Source organism: Globicephala melas, chromosome 4, assembly GCF_963455315.2.
Source record: "Globicephala melas chromosome 4, mGloMel1.2, whole genome shotgun sequence".
In the NCBI taxonomy this organism is placed as follows: Eukaryota; Metazoa; Chordata; class Mammalia; order Artiodactyla; family Delphinidae; genus Globicephala; species Globicephala melas.
In genome coordinates, this window is record NC_083317.1 from 28,842,944 (window position 1) to 28,863,424 (window position 20,481).

General features: G+C 33.4%; 1 protein-coding gene and 1 long non-coding RNA gene across 5 annotated transcripts in view; one reads left to right on the top strand and one right to left on the bottom strand.

Annotated features, from left to right (window-relative positions):
* Positions 1-20,481, top strand: part of SAMSN1 (SAM domain, SH3 domain and nuclear localization signals 1) — a 132,032-nt gene that overhangs the window by 90,135 nt on the left and 21,416 nt on the right. For all 4 annotated transcript variants that reach the window (XM_060297897.2, XM_060297898.2, XM_060297899.2 and 1 more), the window contains 2 exons: positions 16,501-16,572; positions 18,909-19,058. In XM_060297897.2, the coding sequence (XP_060153880.1) occupies positions 16,501-16,572; positions 18,909-19,058 (222 nt within the window). The remainder of the gene's footprint in view (positions 1-16,500; positions 16,573-18,908; positions 19,059-20,481) is intronic.
* LOC115864251 (uncharacterized) overlaps positions 1-20,481 on the bottom strand; it is a 188,235-nt gene that overhangs the window by 51,520 nt on the left and 116,234 nt on the right. The gene's annotated exons all lie outside the window — the stretch shown is intronic.

The following is a 20,481-nucleotide window of genomic DNA, read 5'->3' on the forward strand; positions in this document are numbered from 1 at the left end:
CCTTTAGGAAGCTATTACAGAAACTAGGAAAGAGATAATGGTGGCTCAGACAAGGGAAGTGACAGGTGGATGTTGAGAAGATGTTGAATTTGGGATTTATTTGTACATACTGTATACATCTGGATATATAAGAAAGGAACTTACCACATGGGCTCTAAATGCGGTAAAGAGAAAGGCTGCCCCTGCTCTGCACTGTTCTTTCTTCCAGCTGGTGCCCACACTTCAAGGAGAAATGCCCTCATCCCTCTGCTCCCAGCCACCAGAAAATTACCCCCATACCGATATGCCACTTCCCAAAAGATTCTACCTCTTTCTTCAAAATACAATTTTCTATTGAATTTAATTTTCATTTCTGGGGTACCTTGAATCAGAATAGATGAACTAATAATTTGCTTATTTCACCTTGTTGAATTGTTTGAAAGAGGTAAATAATTTTAGCCTTGAAAAATTATCTTCAAACAAAGTATCAATTCACTCTAGCCATCCCATTTTATAGAACATGAATCTGTAATCAAGTTTTATTTCAAGCAAGTAGCAAAGGGTTAGTACCAAATAGACGGCTATATCTGAAAAAACCACAGTGTCCAGATGATACATAGAAAGTTCTGGAGACAAATGGTTGAGAGAAATGACAGAAGTGTAGACTCCCCTTGTAAATGTGGGTATTACATCCTATAGGAAGGTATAAAGTCATTACCTTGACTACCAATGCACTGGATTTGTTAAAAATCAATTTAATGACACACTTATCTCTTTAAACTTTCCTTACCTTGCTTAGGAGATAAATGGCTTCATTATCCCTGCAGATTGTGTGGTTTCTTTTTAATAATGGAATTAAGTCCATACTCTACATAGCTGTGTTTCCAAATTTAGCATTCCCAAACTGATCCATTTCTCTTCCTTTCTAGTGTTAAGGACTTAGGTGAACTTTTGGAAACAAGACATTCATAATTAGCTTCTTAGTAGAGAACAAAAATGTCCTCCATTAAGAATTGATTAATAAGAATAGAAGAGGGTTTTAAGCTGTCTCTGGTGGTAGACAAAATGATTCTTCTATAGATAGAGAGCCATTTGTCAACACAGCTGGCCATGTCCCCTTTCTCCCCTCACTTAAAGAGTTTTGGAAGTTTTCACCTAAGTCTGTATTAGTTTTCTAGGGCTTCTGTAACAAAATACCATAGACTCAGTGGCATAGAGAACAGAAATTTATTTTCTCACAGTTCTGGTGTTTGGAAGTCCAAGATCAAGATGCGGCAGAATTGGTTTCCTTTGAGGGCCATAGGGAAGGATCTGTCTAGGCTTCTTTCTGGCTGGCAGTTGGCCACCACTTGCTGCCCTTTAACTTTGTTGCCCCTCTGTGCACATAACCTGGTGTCTCTCTTTGTGTATCCAAATCTCAGCTTTCAGTGGCTCTGACCACTCTCATTCTTTCCTGTTTGTGCCTCTCTTACCCCAGAATACCTTTGCCCATTTTTCTCAATTCATGAACTTATTTTTTAATACCTCACTGGACTCTCTTTCCCGCAAGAAAGCCTCCACCAGTTAACCCAAGGCAGTGCATTAGAGGGCATTCTGGCAGAGCAGGAGGAAATATGAACTAAAGTCTTATAGATTGGGTTTGAGGTCTTATTTTGATATTTCTTAACTATGAGATGTTGAACATTTTGTTAAACATCTTTTGAGTTTCTTGTGCTTATCTGAAGAAGGGGATATGTTAAGGCACGTCACATAGGATTGATGTGAGAATTAAGTTAATTACCACATGTAAATTCCCTAGCACATGGTACATGTTTGATTAATAATCTCTCCCTCCTTTCTAGTTTAATAGTACTTGTTCAATACCTCTATTGTTTCTTTTAGCATAGTTTATTCTAATATGTCCTCCCAAATGGAGTTACCATCAAGAACAGGGGATGCATCTAATTCATATTTGTATCCCTGCAATTTTGGGGGGGGAACAAAGGGTATTGAACTCTGTCTAACTTTCAGACTCCATGTGCCCTCTATTACACTTTGGCTACCATCAAAAATATTTATAATATGGAACATAGTCGTGTTTCCTCAACATATGCACAATACTTGTGTAATGACTAATGGATAATATAAGTCATCTAAAGTAGTACTCTACTCCAAGACATAGTTTGTAAATGTGTCACTGATAAAGATCTGGGCAACACCCATATAAAACAAAGTAACCGTTCTTAGAATGTAATGAGACAAAACAATAATCAAAAATTGTAATGTAATCTGTCTGAAGGGAAAAAAAAAAGCATTTGCAAAGAGTTGCTTTCAGGGAGGTTAGAAAGGATGTGGAGAGTAGAAATTTGCCATTGAGTCTGCAGAACAATCTGTATCAACAAAAGCAAATATTCCATTAGGCTCAGCAGACTTGCTCACTTAGGTGAACTAAGTTCAGGCTATTATAACTTCGTGTCTCTAGCCTTTAATACAACCTAATTCACTTTTCTGTGACTCTACTATACTAATCAAACAAACTTCCAGCAATGACTTTGCATCCCATGTCTCTAGGGGAGACATTTCTTTGATCAGTCAACAAGAATATGCATTCTTCTTGGCAGTTGAATTTCTCATACCTAACCAATACTTGGTATTGCCATTTTTGGTAGCCTAACAGTTTAGTTTATGAGTCAGTCCCCCTTGGAGTTGTTTAGTTCTGCAAGCTTGAAAAATAAAGTTCTTGTACCTGTCAATGTGAGGGCTTGACATTGGACATGGAGACCCAACCAAGGAACTGGCTTCTTGGAAAGACTGGCTTAAGTTGCCACCTGACCCCACCTTTTCTCTATATTCATAAAATAAAGACAGCTAAACAATGAAGTTTCTTTTCTATGTTTTTCATAATTTTAACAATTTAAATTCCTGGAATAAGATTCAAGACAGATTTACCTTATATCAATATCATAATATATAGTGATATGTCATTGGTCTGAATATTTGATTAAAATTTTTTCTGAATATTCACATGGTTTTAGCTAGGCAACTTTGATTTTTTAATTAACAGTAATAATAAATAATTTGATATATAAATTTTGTAATGCTTATGGGTATATATTCTTTATATTGTGAGTTATTATACAGCCATCATCTTTTCTAAACTAAGCCATCTACAAATTTCAAATTACTTTAAGCTTATGAATATCTCACTATAATTATTTACCAATTTTAAAGTACCCATTACCAATGAAACAAAGCTTCATAATTTTAAAAATAAAATTCCTTCAAAGATAAATGTTCTACAATTATCAGACATATATTGTAGGTTTAGGAATTGTCATAAACTGAGTTCATTTCTACCACTACTATTACATTTCAAACCACTATTAACTCCTCAATAGACTAAAATATTTTTAGAGCCAAATCCAAATACAATGAAAGGAAAATAGATGTAATTGACAATGAAGAAGTTATAGAACCCAAACATCTCTTCCAAATATCCTAGCATGAACTTACAACTATTTTTTTTCTACTTATTCTTTCCTTGTTCAGGATTACATACTGTATATTTGCCCCACATAAACATGTCTGTTCTTACTAAGAAAAAATAGTTTAAATTCCTAAGCATAGTGTCAGCGGGTGCTGCCTGAGATGGGAATGTTTATAAGCTTTATGATATTAACTGCAGCACTCAACCTCAGGTGGCATAAAACATGCAAAAAAGAACTTTCTGTCAGTTTTATTATTTCTAAAAAGGTTCCCCTTGAAGCAGAAGAGTGACCTTGCTCTGCTGAGCTGACATATGCCACTGGATTAATGGTCGAGCTCTGCTGGAGGGAAGCTCACAGAAACATTACAATTCCAGAAGCTGGGCTGGCGGTGACCATTAATCAGGGGGACCAAAATCATGCATCAAACACACTCATTTAAAAGTAGTAAAAATGACTTTAAAAAAAAAACCTTTTTGAGAATTAGCTTGTTGTTTGTCATTACCTGTGTTCAAGGAGATCACTGCATGACTGGACTATCCCTTGGGGAGAATGTTAGAGGTCATTATGTACCCAGAGACCAAGTGAATGTGGTGCACATTGCAGACTAACGGAGGTAAAGGAGAGTTTTTGTTCCAGAGAATTTGATGGGAAAGTGTATTAAATGGATTCTATTTTCCCAACTTTATTTTCACTCCTTTATTTAACTAAGATTTCAAAGCAATGGGTACTATGAATGCTGGCCTCTTTGTGAAGATTTTATTTTATTTTTAAAACTGGAGTAATTGGATTTAGTGGTAGAAACATTTGACTGGTAAACTTGGTTAGGAAATTTCTCAAGATCCTAAAGTTTGAGTCAACATACTCAACTACTAAGTACGTGAATAAGTATCTTCATGGACTTATAGGTACTGTACATTCTTCTACCACATGTCAACTAAGAAAAAATTTTCAAGACTTTTTCTCTCTCTGACTACTGAAAAGGAGAAAAGGCTTAAATCTAAAACCTGAAAGAGAATGTTCAGTTTAATTTAGATGATAAAAAGTTACTCTTGCTTTTTACAAATCTCTTTGATGATAAAGTTGAATAGGCATAACCTCTCTTTCATTTCTTTAATAGTTTGTCTTTTAGATTAATGATACTATGCATAATACATATGATATAATTTCATTAGTAGGTAGAACAAATAGTAGATTATGGCCTTTATTGAGAAAACCAGCCCATTGACCATTAAGATTATGATCAATGTAGTAAGGCCTGCTATGATTACTACTTCAAAGTCATTCTTCTCTTAAATAACTGCTGCCTTCCTTAACCATGATATTCAATATTATCTTCTTTTGTTAGCCATATGCTACTCTGGAGAATTACTTATGCAGACTTATGTGTTTTTGAAGATTATAGGATTAAAATAGTTGACAATGTCGTGACTATAGTTAAAATATTATTGAATATTTGGCTATAAGTAGAAAAACTCTAATAAGTACATAATAGAAAGTTAATTTCTAAATTTATGGGAGGATTATACATATTTCTTGTAACTGGAAATCTGAATCATCCATTTTTCATACTGCATTCTCTCTATCAAGGTGCCTAGGAAACAAAATTAGTAATGGAAATTTGCTCACAGAAATTACTTATCATTGAATAGGTATGGTAAATGCATAAAGTATGTTACCTGTAATTCCTCATTCCCCTCCCCACCATCTTCCCTAAAACACAGACCATCTTGTGTAACCTTGGTGGACATGGTTAATCATGATCTCTAACTCTCAGCCCGAAAGTGGCATTGGAACGCTTTTCAACACAGCTCTCCATGAAGGTCTTAACAACCCATCCATGCTGGTGCAAAGAATTGAAAAGTTCCACTTATTCTGGTTTCGAAAGATAGTCCATCCAGACGATGGGAAATCCTAGTGATATATTCTTGTGAATACACAACACTTTTCTAGTGCCCCCAAATGATTATGTTCACTAGAAACAATCTTTCTTTCTCTCCCTTGAAGAGTTCGGGAGATATATATATATATATATATATATATATATATATATATATATATTTTTTTTTTTTTTTTTTTTTTTTTGCAGTACTCGGGCCTCATTGTTGTGGCCTCTCCCGTTGCGGAGCACAGGCTCCAGACGTGCAGGCTCAGCGGCCATGGCTCACGGGCCCAGCCGCTCCGCAACATGTGGGATGTTCCTGGACCAGGGCACGAACCTGTGTCCCCTGCATCGGCAGGCGGACTCTCAACCACTGCGCCACCAGGGAAGCCCCGGGAGATAATTATTAAGACACATTTTTTTGTCATACAGTGCTCCTTTTAATACACAGTGTGTGGTTCATTGTATTTTTATTACTTTAATCATCATTTTAGCAATTATCCTCTTTAGATTTGGCAATTTCTAAGTAGTCTCTCAGTCAATAACTACACAATCTCTTACAGTAAATAATTTTTGAAGATGGTTAAGCAAATTCAAATTGTATTGATTTCAGCTAATTTCATGTCCAAAATCTGTGATCATTTTACTGTCTTTCTTTAGACTATCAATAATATAGATATAGACATATGCATACAAAATGCCTTTCATGTATTAAGTAGTCAGTACAAGTATAAATAATGATGAATATAAATTTCCAAGCTGACATCTAGTATACATTTTTAATTTATTGTGTGTGTAAATATAATCTGCTCTTAGGAATTGCTTCTATATTTGTATACCATTCATCTGAATATGGCTCTATTTAGCTCTTATAGATTGGAATTCTGTGATTGATGCCACCAATAGAGTGTAAATTCCTCCAGGATGGATTCTTATTCATACAGACAGCCCTGATCCCAAGCACAAAGTTTAGCCATAGAAGCCCCTTAGTATATTTACACTGAATTGCATAATGTAAAACATTATGCTCCTTAAGTAAACATCAGCAAATTGTTTGCTTTGACTATAACGTGACTAAGTTATAATTTGCTTTTGTGTAACTGTGAAATGTATGGTTTTTGTCGTTTAACTTGAAGAGAAATATGTGGGATTTGTCATCTGTTGTGATTTTCCCAAGGCTCCCAACTGTAGGATTTTTTCTATAGGCCTACATCGCTTAAGATCGGTGGCAATGAATGTGTGCTAAAATGATGAGGTGTCGGCAAGTGGTCTCATAGACAAGGTAGGACTTGATCCTGCCCTTGAAGAATGGGCTGGATTTGAGTAGGAGGAAGAAGAGCGGAAGAACTTTCCTTGAGAGAAAAACGGCGTGAGCAACAGCTTAGAAACATAAACGAGTGTGTCCATACTGGCCAGCAAGAAGTGTCAGAAGTTCTGCTTAATCAGATTGACTAGCACTACCTGAATCCATGGGGAATCATGAATGTGCAGCATGCTAAGTTTGGACTTCATTTTGTTAACTAAAGAAGAGTCACTTAAACTCTCTGAGCCTCAGTTTTCCTCATCTGTAAACTGAAGGAATCAATAACCATCTCAGAGGGGGGGTTGTATTTGTTTAATGAAATAATTATAGATAAATCACTCGGCATAAAGCAAGCTCTCAGGGGCCAAGAAACCAATGTGGAGCAAGCTTTACATTTTGAGAAGATGAATGGAATGATGAGAATTGGTATTTTAGGGAAAGGAGTCCAGTGTTGTGACGTCTTTAGATGATTGGAGAGGCAAGAATTTGGGAACTAAAGAGCTGAAAGCTGTTATTTCGTTGACTCAGGAATGGGGTTATAAGCACATAGTTGCATAGCGGTAATGAAGATAAATGCCTACAACAGAGATTTGGGAAAAGAATTGAGCAGATGTGAAGGCTGAAAGAATGTGTGTGTGGTAAATATATTACATTTTGCATTATGTGTCCAAACTCCCCAAAGACAGCAGTGAGCAAATACCGGTTTCCAACAGTGCAGGTGGAAGGTTCAGAAGGCATGATCAAAACAGATCCTCAGGGGTAAGAGGCCATAAGCAGAGAGAGATTTTTGTTGGCATATACGCCTTCCAGCCTGAAGGCAGGCAGAGAAGCTACTGTAAATTAGAGAAGCTGCAAAATTGGGTTCCCTAAGGGAATTCTTGAAGATTTCAAGGAAGGATGGTATAATGAAATAATTCCAGGAGGATCAAGAGGCACCACTTAGTATACTTGTTTAGTTTAGTAGTTAGAAAAAGAGAGAGAAGGAATAGAAAGTCAGTGCTATAATAATAATACAGGACTGAGTAAGCCAGCAGAAGTTTTACAATAGGTAAAACAAGAAGCTGAGAGGTTCAAGATAGCCTGATCATGGTCACATTTTTTAAAGTTTTGCATTTCCTTTTTATTCTATAGGATTTTGTAAGAGTTGATACCTAGTAATATCAAGTGACTGAACTTTGGTTGCATTATGCTTTTTACCTGAAAAAAAGATATTTAAGACATATCAGTATTATTTATTTTAAAAATTCTTTCCAGCTAAAATAGAATATCTTAATTTTTATTCAATTCCTAAAAGTGCAGCATACTTATAGTCAGTGAATGCAATGTAAATCATGAGATATGGTAATAAGTAAGTAATGCAGCAGTGCAATTGAGAATTCTCAATGTTTGAATCTTTTTCACTCATAAAACTTATTTTTGTTACATTAAATAATAACGCTTTTACAGGTATGGCTCATTCTGCATTGATTTTTTTTTAGTTCTAGTTTTCTTTCCTTTAGGTAATTTTCTTTGAGGTAGTTTCAATTTACAGAAAACATCTCTTGGCACATCAACTTCTGAAAGGAAAGCTTTAGCATGGAAATTTTGACACAACTTTTTAAAACGCTGTGGTGGAGTCAGAATCTGCACTTCCTTTAGATAGCGTGCAGTTGATAGGAAAGATACTGAAACAGAGAGATCAAGTAGACTAACTTTTGTTCTAAGAGTCCAGATGTACATTAAAAATATTTAGAGCATTGATACATATTTGAGTACTGAGTTGCCTTTACCCAAGGTTAAAATGTTAGTGTTGAAGGCCTTATTTCACACGCTGCTTGTCTTTCAGCCTTCAGCTCCTTGACGCCCAAACAACTGTCTTCCATCAGCGCCACATGATAGTGTAATTATTTAACACTGAGTCAATCCTCATAGATTATTTTAAGTGAGTTAAATTTGTTTCATACTCTTCAAAAGATCTCAGCACCTGAGTTAGTTAGAACAATTAAATCCTCAAATGCCTTTGGATAAAGGCTGACAAGCTTATTGAGATTTAGCATACCATTATTATAGAATATTCATACAAGCACGTGCTGAAACAGAATTCTGAACTTTAAGAGCATATTACCAATGAAGGCTCTATGTGCAATATTTAGATGATGTGAGAACTCATTGGCAGAGTGTGTGTGATTTTTAATTTGCCAGTATATTTCAAAATACTGCAGATGTCTGACTCATATATGCAAATTTTTCTTTGAAATAGACTGTGAAATTTTCCACCGATGCCTTACCCAAATATTGTCATGCTGGATGGAGATAAGATTTTACTTGAAGATCCCGGAAGCTGGAGAGTGGTTAAAAAATGAAAATAAGGGTTCAATTCTTTTGGTTTTGGTCAAAAGGTTGATTTACATTCCAAAAAAAAAAAAAAAGAGACTCCCTAATTCTCCTTCATGTTGATAAATTTAGGATGGTCATTGTTTTAAGAAACCTACTCAGTTCTATTCTATATATCAAGCTAACTTTACATATTTTTCATCCCGCTTAAATAGCAAGTTTCTTTGAAAATGGAAAACAGGATCAAAACTTTGTAATGCAATGACATAGTGGAGAGTACAGCAGGGTGGAGAATTGAAAAAAAAAAGGGGGGGGGATTTTTTTTGCAGGTTTTTGTTCCTATAACAGTTTCCTCATTGAGAGGGACTATATGATTTCCAAGAATCCTGCTAGCTTTATATAATGAATAGACATTCTGTAATAATTAGAATTATACAAAACTAGAGAAGAAATGTGACGAACAAAAAAGAATCCTTTCTTAAGTTCTTTGCATTGCGTAGGGACACACACACACGAATGAGTCCAAACAACCCAAATGCCAGTTATTCAGCCCTATTTTTGTGGAAACCAAGTAGGCTATGTGGAAGAGGGTAACTGTACCACATAACCAGATAGTCTTCAAAAGGTAGTCTAGTAAAATACATTTATATCGGAAAGTTAGTTGTACTAAAATAAATTTAGAAAACAAAACTTTATTTTCTCCTTAAATACATCCATACCTCTAAACAACCATGACCTAAGTAATGTTAATGATCTCTTTAAAAATTAGTTCCTTAGAAAGTTGTGCAACCATTTACCCTTTTTTTTTTAAGACTAATTTTTTAAGAACAGCTTCAGGATCACAGCAAGATTGAGGAAGTTACAATTTTCCCATATGCTTCCCCCTGCCCTACACCTTATTAACTCTTTGTAAATTATTTTTAACTTTTATATAGGTACATTTGGTTCTTTTTTTAACCCAACATTTTATTATGGAAAATTTCAAGCATATGTAAACTCAGAGTGTAGTACAATCTACCCCATATATCCATCACCCAGTTAATCATTAAATAACATCCAGTCATGTCTCCTTTATGCCCACATACTTCCTGCCCTCACTAGATTATTTTGAATTACAAATGAAAAATAACAATACTTCCTCAATATCATCATCTAGCTACTTATTTTAAAATTTCCTCAGTTGTCTCCTGGATGTGTTTTGCTACAGTGGTTTATTTGATTTATATCTAAGTAAGATCTATGGATTTTGCAGTATTTATTTAGTTGATACAACTCTTAAAGATTCTCAATTTATACTTTCCCCCTCTTCTTTTATTTCTTTCTGTTGATTAGTTGAAGCAACCAGGTTATTTGTGCTGTAAATTTTCTCATTGTCTAAAATTTTCTGGTTGACTTCATCTTTTTGATGTCATTTAAGATGCTCCTCTGTCTCTGTATTTTTTGTAATCTGGTAGTTAGATACAGAAGCTTGGTGTGATTGCAGGTTTTTTAAAAAAGAATATTTCATTGGTGATATTAGGTGCTTCCGTTATGAAGCCCATATTCTGGTTCATTCTTTTTTGTGATTTGAGTAGCCATTGATGATTGTTGCCTAGATCCATTATTGCATTTGGGACTTACAAAATGGTACTTTGGTAATTTCATCACTTAATTGATTAGCTAGAATATATCACACATATACATGGAAAGAAAAATTTTCCTTTATTAAATATTTATTTACTCTCAAATATGTTTTATACAAGAAGGACAGATTAAATGTTTGTTTTTCCCTTTATTTGCCAGTTTTCATAATATGGCTGTAACATTTCCAAAGGTGACAACTGATATTTTTCTTCTTAGTATCATTATGAACTCATGAATTTTGATATATTAGATGTATTTCAGTGTAGCTCAGTTATTATTCTTCCTTTTACTAAAATTGTCCCATATTTGGATACAATTTACCCTAGTGACAATCTTTTAATATGGCCCTTGTGTCGTTTTGGCATGACCCTAGTAGTCTTTGAAAGCTTACCTACTTTATGGTATGACAAAATGAAAAATTTGAGAATATAGACTGAGAATTTTGACTTCAAATGTCATTAACATCGTTACTTATTTTCATTGTCTCTCAACATTCGCATTTATATATATCGATATCATTAACAATGGTGTGAATACTGAAAACAGGTTAAAATTAAAAATTTTTTCCTTCCAGTTTTATTGATATATAATTGGCATACAGTACTATATAAGTTTAACATGCACCGCATAATGATCTGACTTACATCCATCATGAAATTATTATCACACTAAGTTTAGTGAACATTCATCATCTCATATAGATATAAGATAAAATAAAGATTAAAAAATCTTTTCCTTGTGATGGGAACTCTTAGAATTTACTCTTTTAACAATCATATATAATATACAGCAGTATTAATTATATTTATCATGCTGTACATTACATCCCTAGTACTTACTTATCTTACAACTGGAAGTTTGTACCTTTGACTACCTTCATCCAATCCCCCTCTCTCTACCCCCTGAATCTAGTAACCACCATCTGATCTCTTTTTCTGAGTTTGTTTTTGAAGTATAATTGACCTACAACACTATGTTAATTCCTGGGGCACAACATAATGATTTGATCTTTCTATATATTTCAAAATGACCAACATGCTGTCTAGTTACCATTTGCCACCATACAATGATATTACATTATTATTCCCATATTCCCTAATTTCATACCTGTGACTCATTTATTTTTCAGTTGGAAGTCTGTATCTCTTAATCTTCCTCACTTATTTCTCTCATCCCCCAACCCCTCCCCTCTGGCAATCACCTGTTTGTTCTCTGTATGTATGACTGTTTCTGTTTTATTACGTTGTTCATTTGTTTGCCTTTTTCAGATTCCATATACAAGTGAAATCATACAGTATTTGTCTTTCTCTGTTTGACTTATTTCAGTTAACAAAATGCTCTCTAGGTCCATTCACGTTGTTGCAAATGGCAAGATTTTGTTCCTTTTTGTTCCATTGTGTGTGGTGTGTGTGTGTGTGTGTGTGTGTGTATTTGTATACCACATCTTCTTTATCCATTCATTTATTGATGTGCACCTAGGTTGTTTCCATAGCTTGGTTATTGTAAATAATGCTGCAATGAACAAAGGGGGGCAAGTATCTTTTTGAATTAGTGTGCTTTTTTTTTTCTTTGCATTAATACCCAAGAGTGAAATTGCTGGATTGTATGGTAGTTTTATTTTTTAATTTTTTGAGGAACCTCCATACTGTTCTCCATTGTGGCTACACCAGTTTACATTCCCACCAAGAGTGTACAAAAGTCCCCTTTTCTCCCCATCCTTGCCAACACTTGTTATTTGCTGTCTTTTGATAATAGTCATTTGACAGGTGTGAAGTGATATTGTAGTTTAGATTTGCATTTCCCTGATGATTAGTGATGCTGAGCATCTTTTCATGTGCCTGTTGGCCACCTGTATGTTTTCTTTGGAAAAATGTCTACTCAGGGCCTCTGCCCATTTTTTGATTGGGTTGTTGGATTGTTTTTTTTTTTTTTCTTTTTTTGATGCTGAGTTGTATGAGTTCTTTGTATATTTCCAATATTAATCCCTATTTGGATACATCATTTGCAAATACCTCCTCCTATTCAGTAGGCAGCCTTTTGTTTTGTTGATAATTCCCTTTGCTGTGCAAAAGCTTTTTAGTTTGATGTAGTCCCATTTATTTATTTTTGCTTTTGTTTCCCTTGCAGGAGGAGACATATCCAAAAAATATATTGCTAAGATCAATGTCAAAGAACCTACTGCTTATGACTTTGTCTAGGAGTTTTATGGTTTCAGGACTTACATTTACGTCTTTAATCCATTTTGAGTTTATTTTCTTATGTGGTGTGAGAAAGTAATCCAGTCTGATTCCTTTGTATGTAGCTTTCCAGTTTTCCAACACCATTTGTTGAAGAAGCTGTCTTTTCTCTATTGTGTATTCTTGTCTCCTTTGCTGTAGATTGACTATATAAGTGTGGTATATTTCTGGGCTCTCTATTCTGTTCCATTAAACTATGTGTCTGTTCTTGTGTCAGTACCATACTGTTTTGATTATTGTAGCTGTGTAGTATAGTTTCAAATCAGGGAATGTGGTAACTACAGCTTTGTTCTTCTTTCTCAAGATTGCTTTGGCTATTCAAGGTCTTTTGTGTTTCTATACAAATTTTAGAGTTATTTGTGAATTCATACAATTCTGTGAAAAATGCCTTTTGTATTTTGGTAGGGATTGCACTGAATCCATAGATTGCTTTGGCTAATGTGGTCATTTTTACAATATTAACTCTTCCAATCCATGAGCATGATATATGTTTCTATTTGTTAGTGTCATCTTCAATTTCTTTCATGAGTGACATAGTTTTCTGAGTAATGTCTTTTACCTCCTTAGTTAGATTTATTCCTAGGTAATTTTTTTGGATGCAATTGTAAATGGGATTGGAAAACAGGTTAAAATTTGTCTTTTTTTTTTTTTTTGGTCCTTCAAACTATCAAATTACTGTCTTTTTTTTAATTGTTTAAAATAATTCCTCTCTCTAAGCCACCAATTCAATATGAAATTAGATTCATTATTTTTATTTGGAATTGTTAAGGATTGCTTTTATTTTTATTTAATTTTGTTTATAAGTATGTTTTTAAAGTTACATGGTTTTAAAGTCAAATTTATAAAACAAGGCATATTCAGAGAAGTGTGTTTTCTGTCCCTTTTACTTTGCTTCTTTTACCCCGTTTCTCTAAGAAGGAAAATATATTTTTGCCTGTATTGAGACACATACATGTATTTTCACCCTTAGATAAAAGGTGGTCTATTATGTACACATTTCTCCACTTGTCTTTTTTCATGTACACTGTCCTGGAGATAATTCCATAGCAGATAGTTATATTTCAGTGTTTTTGCAGATGCACACATTTCTATTGTTTGAATTTACCATAAATTATTCAATCAGTCTTCTCTTGATGAACATTGGGACTTATAGCTTTTCAATATTATAAAAGATTTACATTGAATGTGCATGATTTATATTCAAGTGTATCTCTGACATAGACGTCTAGAAATGAAATTTCTGGGTCAAAGGGCATATACATGTAATTTTGCTAGTTTTTCCAAATTACCTTCTACAGGTGTGCCATTTTACAAACACATATCTAATTGCATAAGGAAAGACTGTATAGATTTATAGTTAAAGACTAAATATAATCTAATGTCAACAAAAACAAAGAATTATCTAAAATATAAATTGCATTTTTATTTAAGTTACTCTTGTCGATAGCTATTTGTTTATATAATAGCTTTGTCTTGATGGGAGTTCTGTCACAAAATAGTATTTGCTAAACCTAATGCATTATAATTATACAGTGCAAAATTATCAATATTGAAATACATTCTTATTTATAAAGGACTATCATCTATGAAACCAGCTTACCTCCACGTGATTCACCTTTTCACTGGAAACTTAACAGCAGTAGAAATTACACATGTGTTCACTGTCCATATCTCATAGTAGACATTAGCCCTTTTTCATTAAGGCATAACCTATACATTATGAAACCATCTCAGAAAGTCACTAACTTTTTGACTAGAGAATACTGAAATTTTAAAAACGTTATTTTAAATACTTAGATTTGCTTCTAAAGGGTGTCTTAGGACAGATTGGTATTTTACTCCTCTGGCTTAAAGCTGTTGAGTGATTCATAATGAGATGACTGACAAAACCCAAAGTAATAGTCCTGAAAACCACTACTCCATTATCTGCTTCTCTTTATTGACATAGTGAGGGGAGAATTAATTTTAAAAGATGGTGACTATAGATTAGTTAATGGCAGAAGATACTGTAGAGAAACGCTGAAGTGAGCCTATTCATGCCGGGCAACACGACCGATTATCCAGTGGTGGATATCATGCTGTAACCCTCATTAATATTTAGTAGGCAGGACATAGGCTGGTTGTAGACTACAAAATTGCCCTAAGCACAGGCTCCAATAGGCCATAAGAATGTTTCAAGTAGATAAAAGAGTAACAGATTTCCCTGTGTTCAGATAGTTTATAAGCAACACAAGAATACACTCAATTCCCTTTTGTGATTTCTGGGCAATTATGGCCTGGCAGAAATGCCTACTAGGCAAGTAGAAATGATTAATGCTCTGGGAAATCACTCTAAGTTAGTAAGCCCTGCGTGAGAACCAGAGTGGTTCTCAGTTTCAGTCCTTCTTTTTCTCTCCCCTCACCACAAGGTGAAGGGCTTCTTCATCAGGGGTAGCAAGTCAGCGAAAGGCATTATTTGTGTCTAACACAGCCATCATCCTTGGGGTGACGTTCTGTATCACACTGTCTATCAAGCTAACCCCTTGTCACGTGTCAGGATCTTTTTATTTAAACTGATTTAAAAGGGAAACAAGGAGTTTTAAAGATCACTGTTAGGGAGACATGAGAATAAAAATGCTTGTAAAGACTGAGCCTTTGAAGCCGACTTGAACTAAAATGATCTGTGACTTTTAAAGGACAATACAAAGTTTTATAGATTACTGACTCCCATTTTTAACTTTTCAAATTACCAGGTTATTTTTCAGTACCACCAGCTTATTTTGAAAATATTATAAGCTTGAAATGAGATAAAGTTCTTAAGATAACATATTCTTGGGATTTGTGGGTATATAAAGTCTGTAACATCCAATATCCACCATCCCAAACAATGTATAAAATTAAATAGTGAGAAAATATCAATTTTGTGACTCAAAGACTCTAAAGATTTTTGAAAATGTGTTTAGGAGAATCGTTTACTTTGCAGTATATCAGGAATTGCTTGTAATTACCTGCCTAGAATGAGTTACATAGGAATAAAAATTTAGCCTTGTAGGCAAGAAGTATCCAAGAGAATAAGTCTTCTATTAACATACTAAGCTTTTTCTTAAAACGAGTGAATGAAATTGACCCAGGGGTCTCACTGTAATTCCATGTTAAATGTGGAAAAATTCATTTTCCTCCCAACCTGTGTACACCTAAATGCGCTTTTCAATTTATTAATAGGTCTGTGTATGTGCCTTCTCATTCTGACATCTAGTAGAGAGTTTCAAATTATCAGGAGTTAGCTACAGGAAATGCATTTGTGTTCATTTTTACTTTTTGATAAATATGATCTTTATGAGGAACAACTGTGGATCTACTCAAATGCTTGTTTTTGTGTGTTTGTTTTGTTGTTTTTTTATTAGTTGGTTGGTTGTTTAGTAATACATGCCATTCTCAAGAGCAAAAGTAACACTATAAATTAAAAATAATTTAATAGATTTTTCTCCAAGGTGCTTAACACTGTAACATAAACATATGAAGACATTTTATGAACTGTAAATATTACAATGTTAATAATAGTTACACCTTCAGTGCCATTAGATAGTCCAGAGAGATTTTTTAATCCTGTATTTGCAAGAGACTGATGCTTACTGAACCATAATCTAATCTATTTAGCAGTTTTATCAGTGAAAGTCACAAATCCTAAATTTCCTTTCCTTTTTCTTTCCTATTTTATAGCGCAGCAGCAGTTTTGGGAATTTTGACCGTTTTCGGAATAATTCCATATCAAAACCAGATGATTCAACTGGGGTTAGTATTCTATTCCATTTTAATGAGTGTTATACAAACACATTATGAAAAATTATGAAGCCAATGTAATTTTTGCAAATTACAGTAAGAAAAAGGAATATATTTAAAGATCATAACCTTGCATACATTTTTGTGATAAATGAACAAACAGTTATTTAGTATCTAGTACCATGCTGGACATTAAGAGTAAAAATCTATCTAAGAAACCTAACAGATGTTTGGGAAGGCAGAACATCAACTTACGAAGGATTTACAGTTTAAAGTAACACAGACGATCCCAAATTTTCTGAGCATTTCCACTATAAAACAACATATATGTTAAATTTCATGTAAGTTGTAATTGCTTTAATTTAGGAAATGATTAAATGGCTTAATTGGAAATTAGTTAAGGAGAGCATAGGCTGCTCATTTGCACTCTCATACTTCTGTACACTTTGAAATGTCTCAGTGGTGACCATTCCATACACATTTGCAAACCATGAACACTTTGAATGTAGCTTAAGAAAAGCTTCCCATAAAATTATTTACATCATCATCATCATCATCATCACTACATTTAACTGAGCACTTACCAGGAAGTAAGCACAGCACTAAGCACTTTACCTACCTGTAAGTAGGAACTATTATTATTTTTATTTTATCACTGAAGAAATATGTTTGAATAAAATTACTTCTAAATTATACAGGTCATAAATGACAAAGGCAGGATGCAACATCGTGTCCAAAGTTTGCTATTTGTTATACTATCTCATAAACCATGGACCAACTGTGATAAGTGATTAATGAAATGTAAAACAACTAATAAAATAAAGGGGAGGGATGTACATTGAGAAAAGTAAAAATATATGCTTATCATTGAACCTGAGTTATCTATTCATGTGATAGATTTGTTTTAGATCAATAGGCTTTAGATCTTATGCACTTCTTAATTATTCGTTCTATATATTGCATCTTTATTTTTTGTTTTTTTTTAATAAAGAATTCTTTTTATCATATCTGACTCTCAGAATACCTTTCAGATTCCTATATCCATCTACCTATAATATCTTTAAATATGTTGATTTCAGCAATGGATATTCTAGACAAAAAAAAAGTAGAAAGAAAATGACACCTATTATTACTTTATAAATACCTCCATTAGTGCATACATATGCACGTGTATATATAATATATCCCCTTTTATACATATATTACATCTATCCCTTTTTTTTCACCTATATATTTATGTATATATAAACTTATGGATAAACTTGTATACATGCATGAATATACATTGATAAACTTGTATATAGCTATATGGTCTATCAACATTTACACAGTTGTAAATAATACAATGCAGTATGTGTATACAAATAGTGAGAAGCCCTATATAATTTTTTTATCATGAGGGATTTCTTGTTGATCTTTTTTTAAAATTTTTATTTTATATCAGAGTATAGTTGATTAAGAATATTGTGTTAGTTTCAGGTGTACAGCAAAATGATTCAGTTATACATATACAAGTATCTGTTCTTTTTCAAATTCTTTTCCCATTTAGGTTATTACAGAGTATTGAGTAGAGTTCCCTGTGTTATACAGTAGGTCCCTGTTGGTTATCTATTTTAAATATAGCTGTGTGTATATGTCAATCTCAAACTCCCATATTGTATAAACCTTCAACTTTCCATAATCATACATAGATATATTTACTGTTATTAAGTTTATAATTCTAGAGTTAACCTATAAAAGTTGCTCAGGCTCATTCAAATTCATTGATTAGTAATGGTGGCCTAGCAATTTGTGAAAGAACTTAGTGAATCTGATAAAGTAGTTTGCACATTTTTTAGCAAACCATCATTTATTCATTCAGTAAATGTGTGTTGAGCATCTACTCTATGACAGGATCTCCCTTAGGCACTCAGAAAGTACTGTTACAATACAGGTGAAAATCCTTACTTCATGAAGCCTAGAGTCTAGGAGGAGACAGTCTTTAAAACAACAACAAAACCCATAAGTAAATATCTAAATAAAATTGTGATTCAGGCTATGAAAGAGAACAGCACAGAAAAATGTTGAAGTTAAAAATATGCTTAGATAGTTTCTTCAAAGCTTTTGTAAAGGAAGATAGAAAAACCTGAAATTAAAAATATTTATAGTACTCTTTTCTAAAACTTAGGTAATGGTAAGTTAACACAGATAGTAATAAACTAATCTACTTTCTTATTTATTTTAGTTTGTAATTTTACAGTGAAGATAAAGAACATTGAAGTAGAGAAAAGAGAGAAGAGGGAGTGTGGACAAATGACAATGTTTTTCATTGCTTTATTGTTTTGTTTTTTGTAAATAATTCTAACTAGGTACATGAAGGGGAATGCATAAATGAAAGTGAAGAACAAAACAAAACTTCAAATAATGGAGGAAGTTTAGGTAAAAAAATGAGAGCTATTTCCTGGACAATGAAGAAAAAAGTGGGTAAAAAGTATATCAAAGCCCTTTCTGAAGAAAAGGTAAGTGTCCTCTGTTAATCACTTGTGTTTTTCTGTTAATATTTTTCTAGGTAGTTTAGAAATATTTGGCAGTTTATGAAGGCCTTCAATGTATTTTCTCCCTCAATAATTGTGCCCAGAAGTTGGGCGGAAGAAAGCATTATCACATTCTCATAGAGGAAATTGAGGCTTAGAAAGATCACTCATGTAGTATGTGAAGAACATATGTCATTTATGTTGTAACAAACAGTAGTACATCACTTCTTTTCATCACCAAATGATATTCCATTTTATAGATAAGCCTCATTTTATTCATCCTTTCATCAATTGATGAACATTTGGTTGTTTCCATTTTGGGATTATTTTAAATCATGCTGAATGAATGATTCAGCATGATTTAAAATATGAATATGAATATCTGTGTTCAAGTTTTTATGTGGAAGTATTCTTTCATTTCTCTTGGTTATATGGTAACTCTGTCTGATACTTTGAGAAACTGGCAAACTATTTCCCAAAGAAGTTGCATCATTTTACATTCCCACTAGCAATATGTGAGAGTTCCAGTTTCTCCACATGCTTGCTAACACTTGTTATTGTATGATTTTTGATGCTACCCATCAAAATGGGTGTGAAATAGATTCTCATTATAGTTTTGATTTCCACTTCCCTGATGACTAATGTTGTTGAGAATATTTTCATGTGGCCATTTGCATATCTTCTTTCAAAAAGTGTTTATACAAATTTTTTACCTGCTTTTTAATTGGGTTGTATTTTTATTGTTGCTTTTTTAAAAAATACCTTATGGATACAGATCCTTTATGAGATATACGATTTGCGATATGATATATTTTCTCCCGTTCATGGATAGTATTTTCATTTTCTTGATGTTGTCATTTACAGAACAAATGGTTATAATTTTGATGTAGTTCAATTATTTTTTCTTTCATCATTTGTGCTTTTAGTATTGTATTTAAGAAACCATTGCTTAATCTAGGGTTACAAAGATTTACTCCAATGTTTTCTTCTAAGAGTTTTATAGTTGTAGCTCTTAAATTTTGATGTATGATCTATTAATTTTTCTACACGGTGTGTGGTAGGAGTCCAACTTCATTCATTTGAATGTGGATATTCAATTGTCCCAGCACTACTTGTTGAAAAGACAATTATTTCTCCATTGTATTGTCTTGGCATCCTTGCTGAAAAATCAATTGATCATAAATATATGGTCAGAAATATATGGATCATAAATATATGGATTTATTTACGGACTCTCAATTCTATTCCATTGATCTATATGTCTTACAGCTATTTTCTTTTTAATGCATTTCAATAGGATCTGTCCCCAGTACTCCATTAAAACAGTTGTCACAGTCAGTATTAACCTCTATGTTGCCAAAGCAAATGGTCACTTTTCTTTCTTCTTACATGACTTTTCAGCTGTACC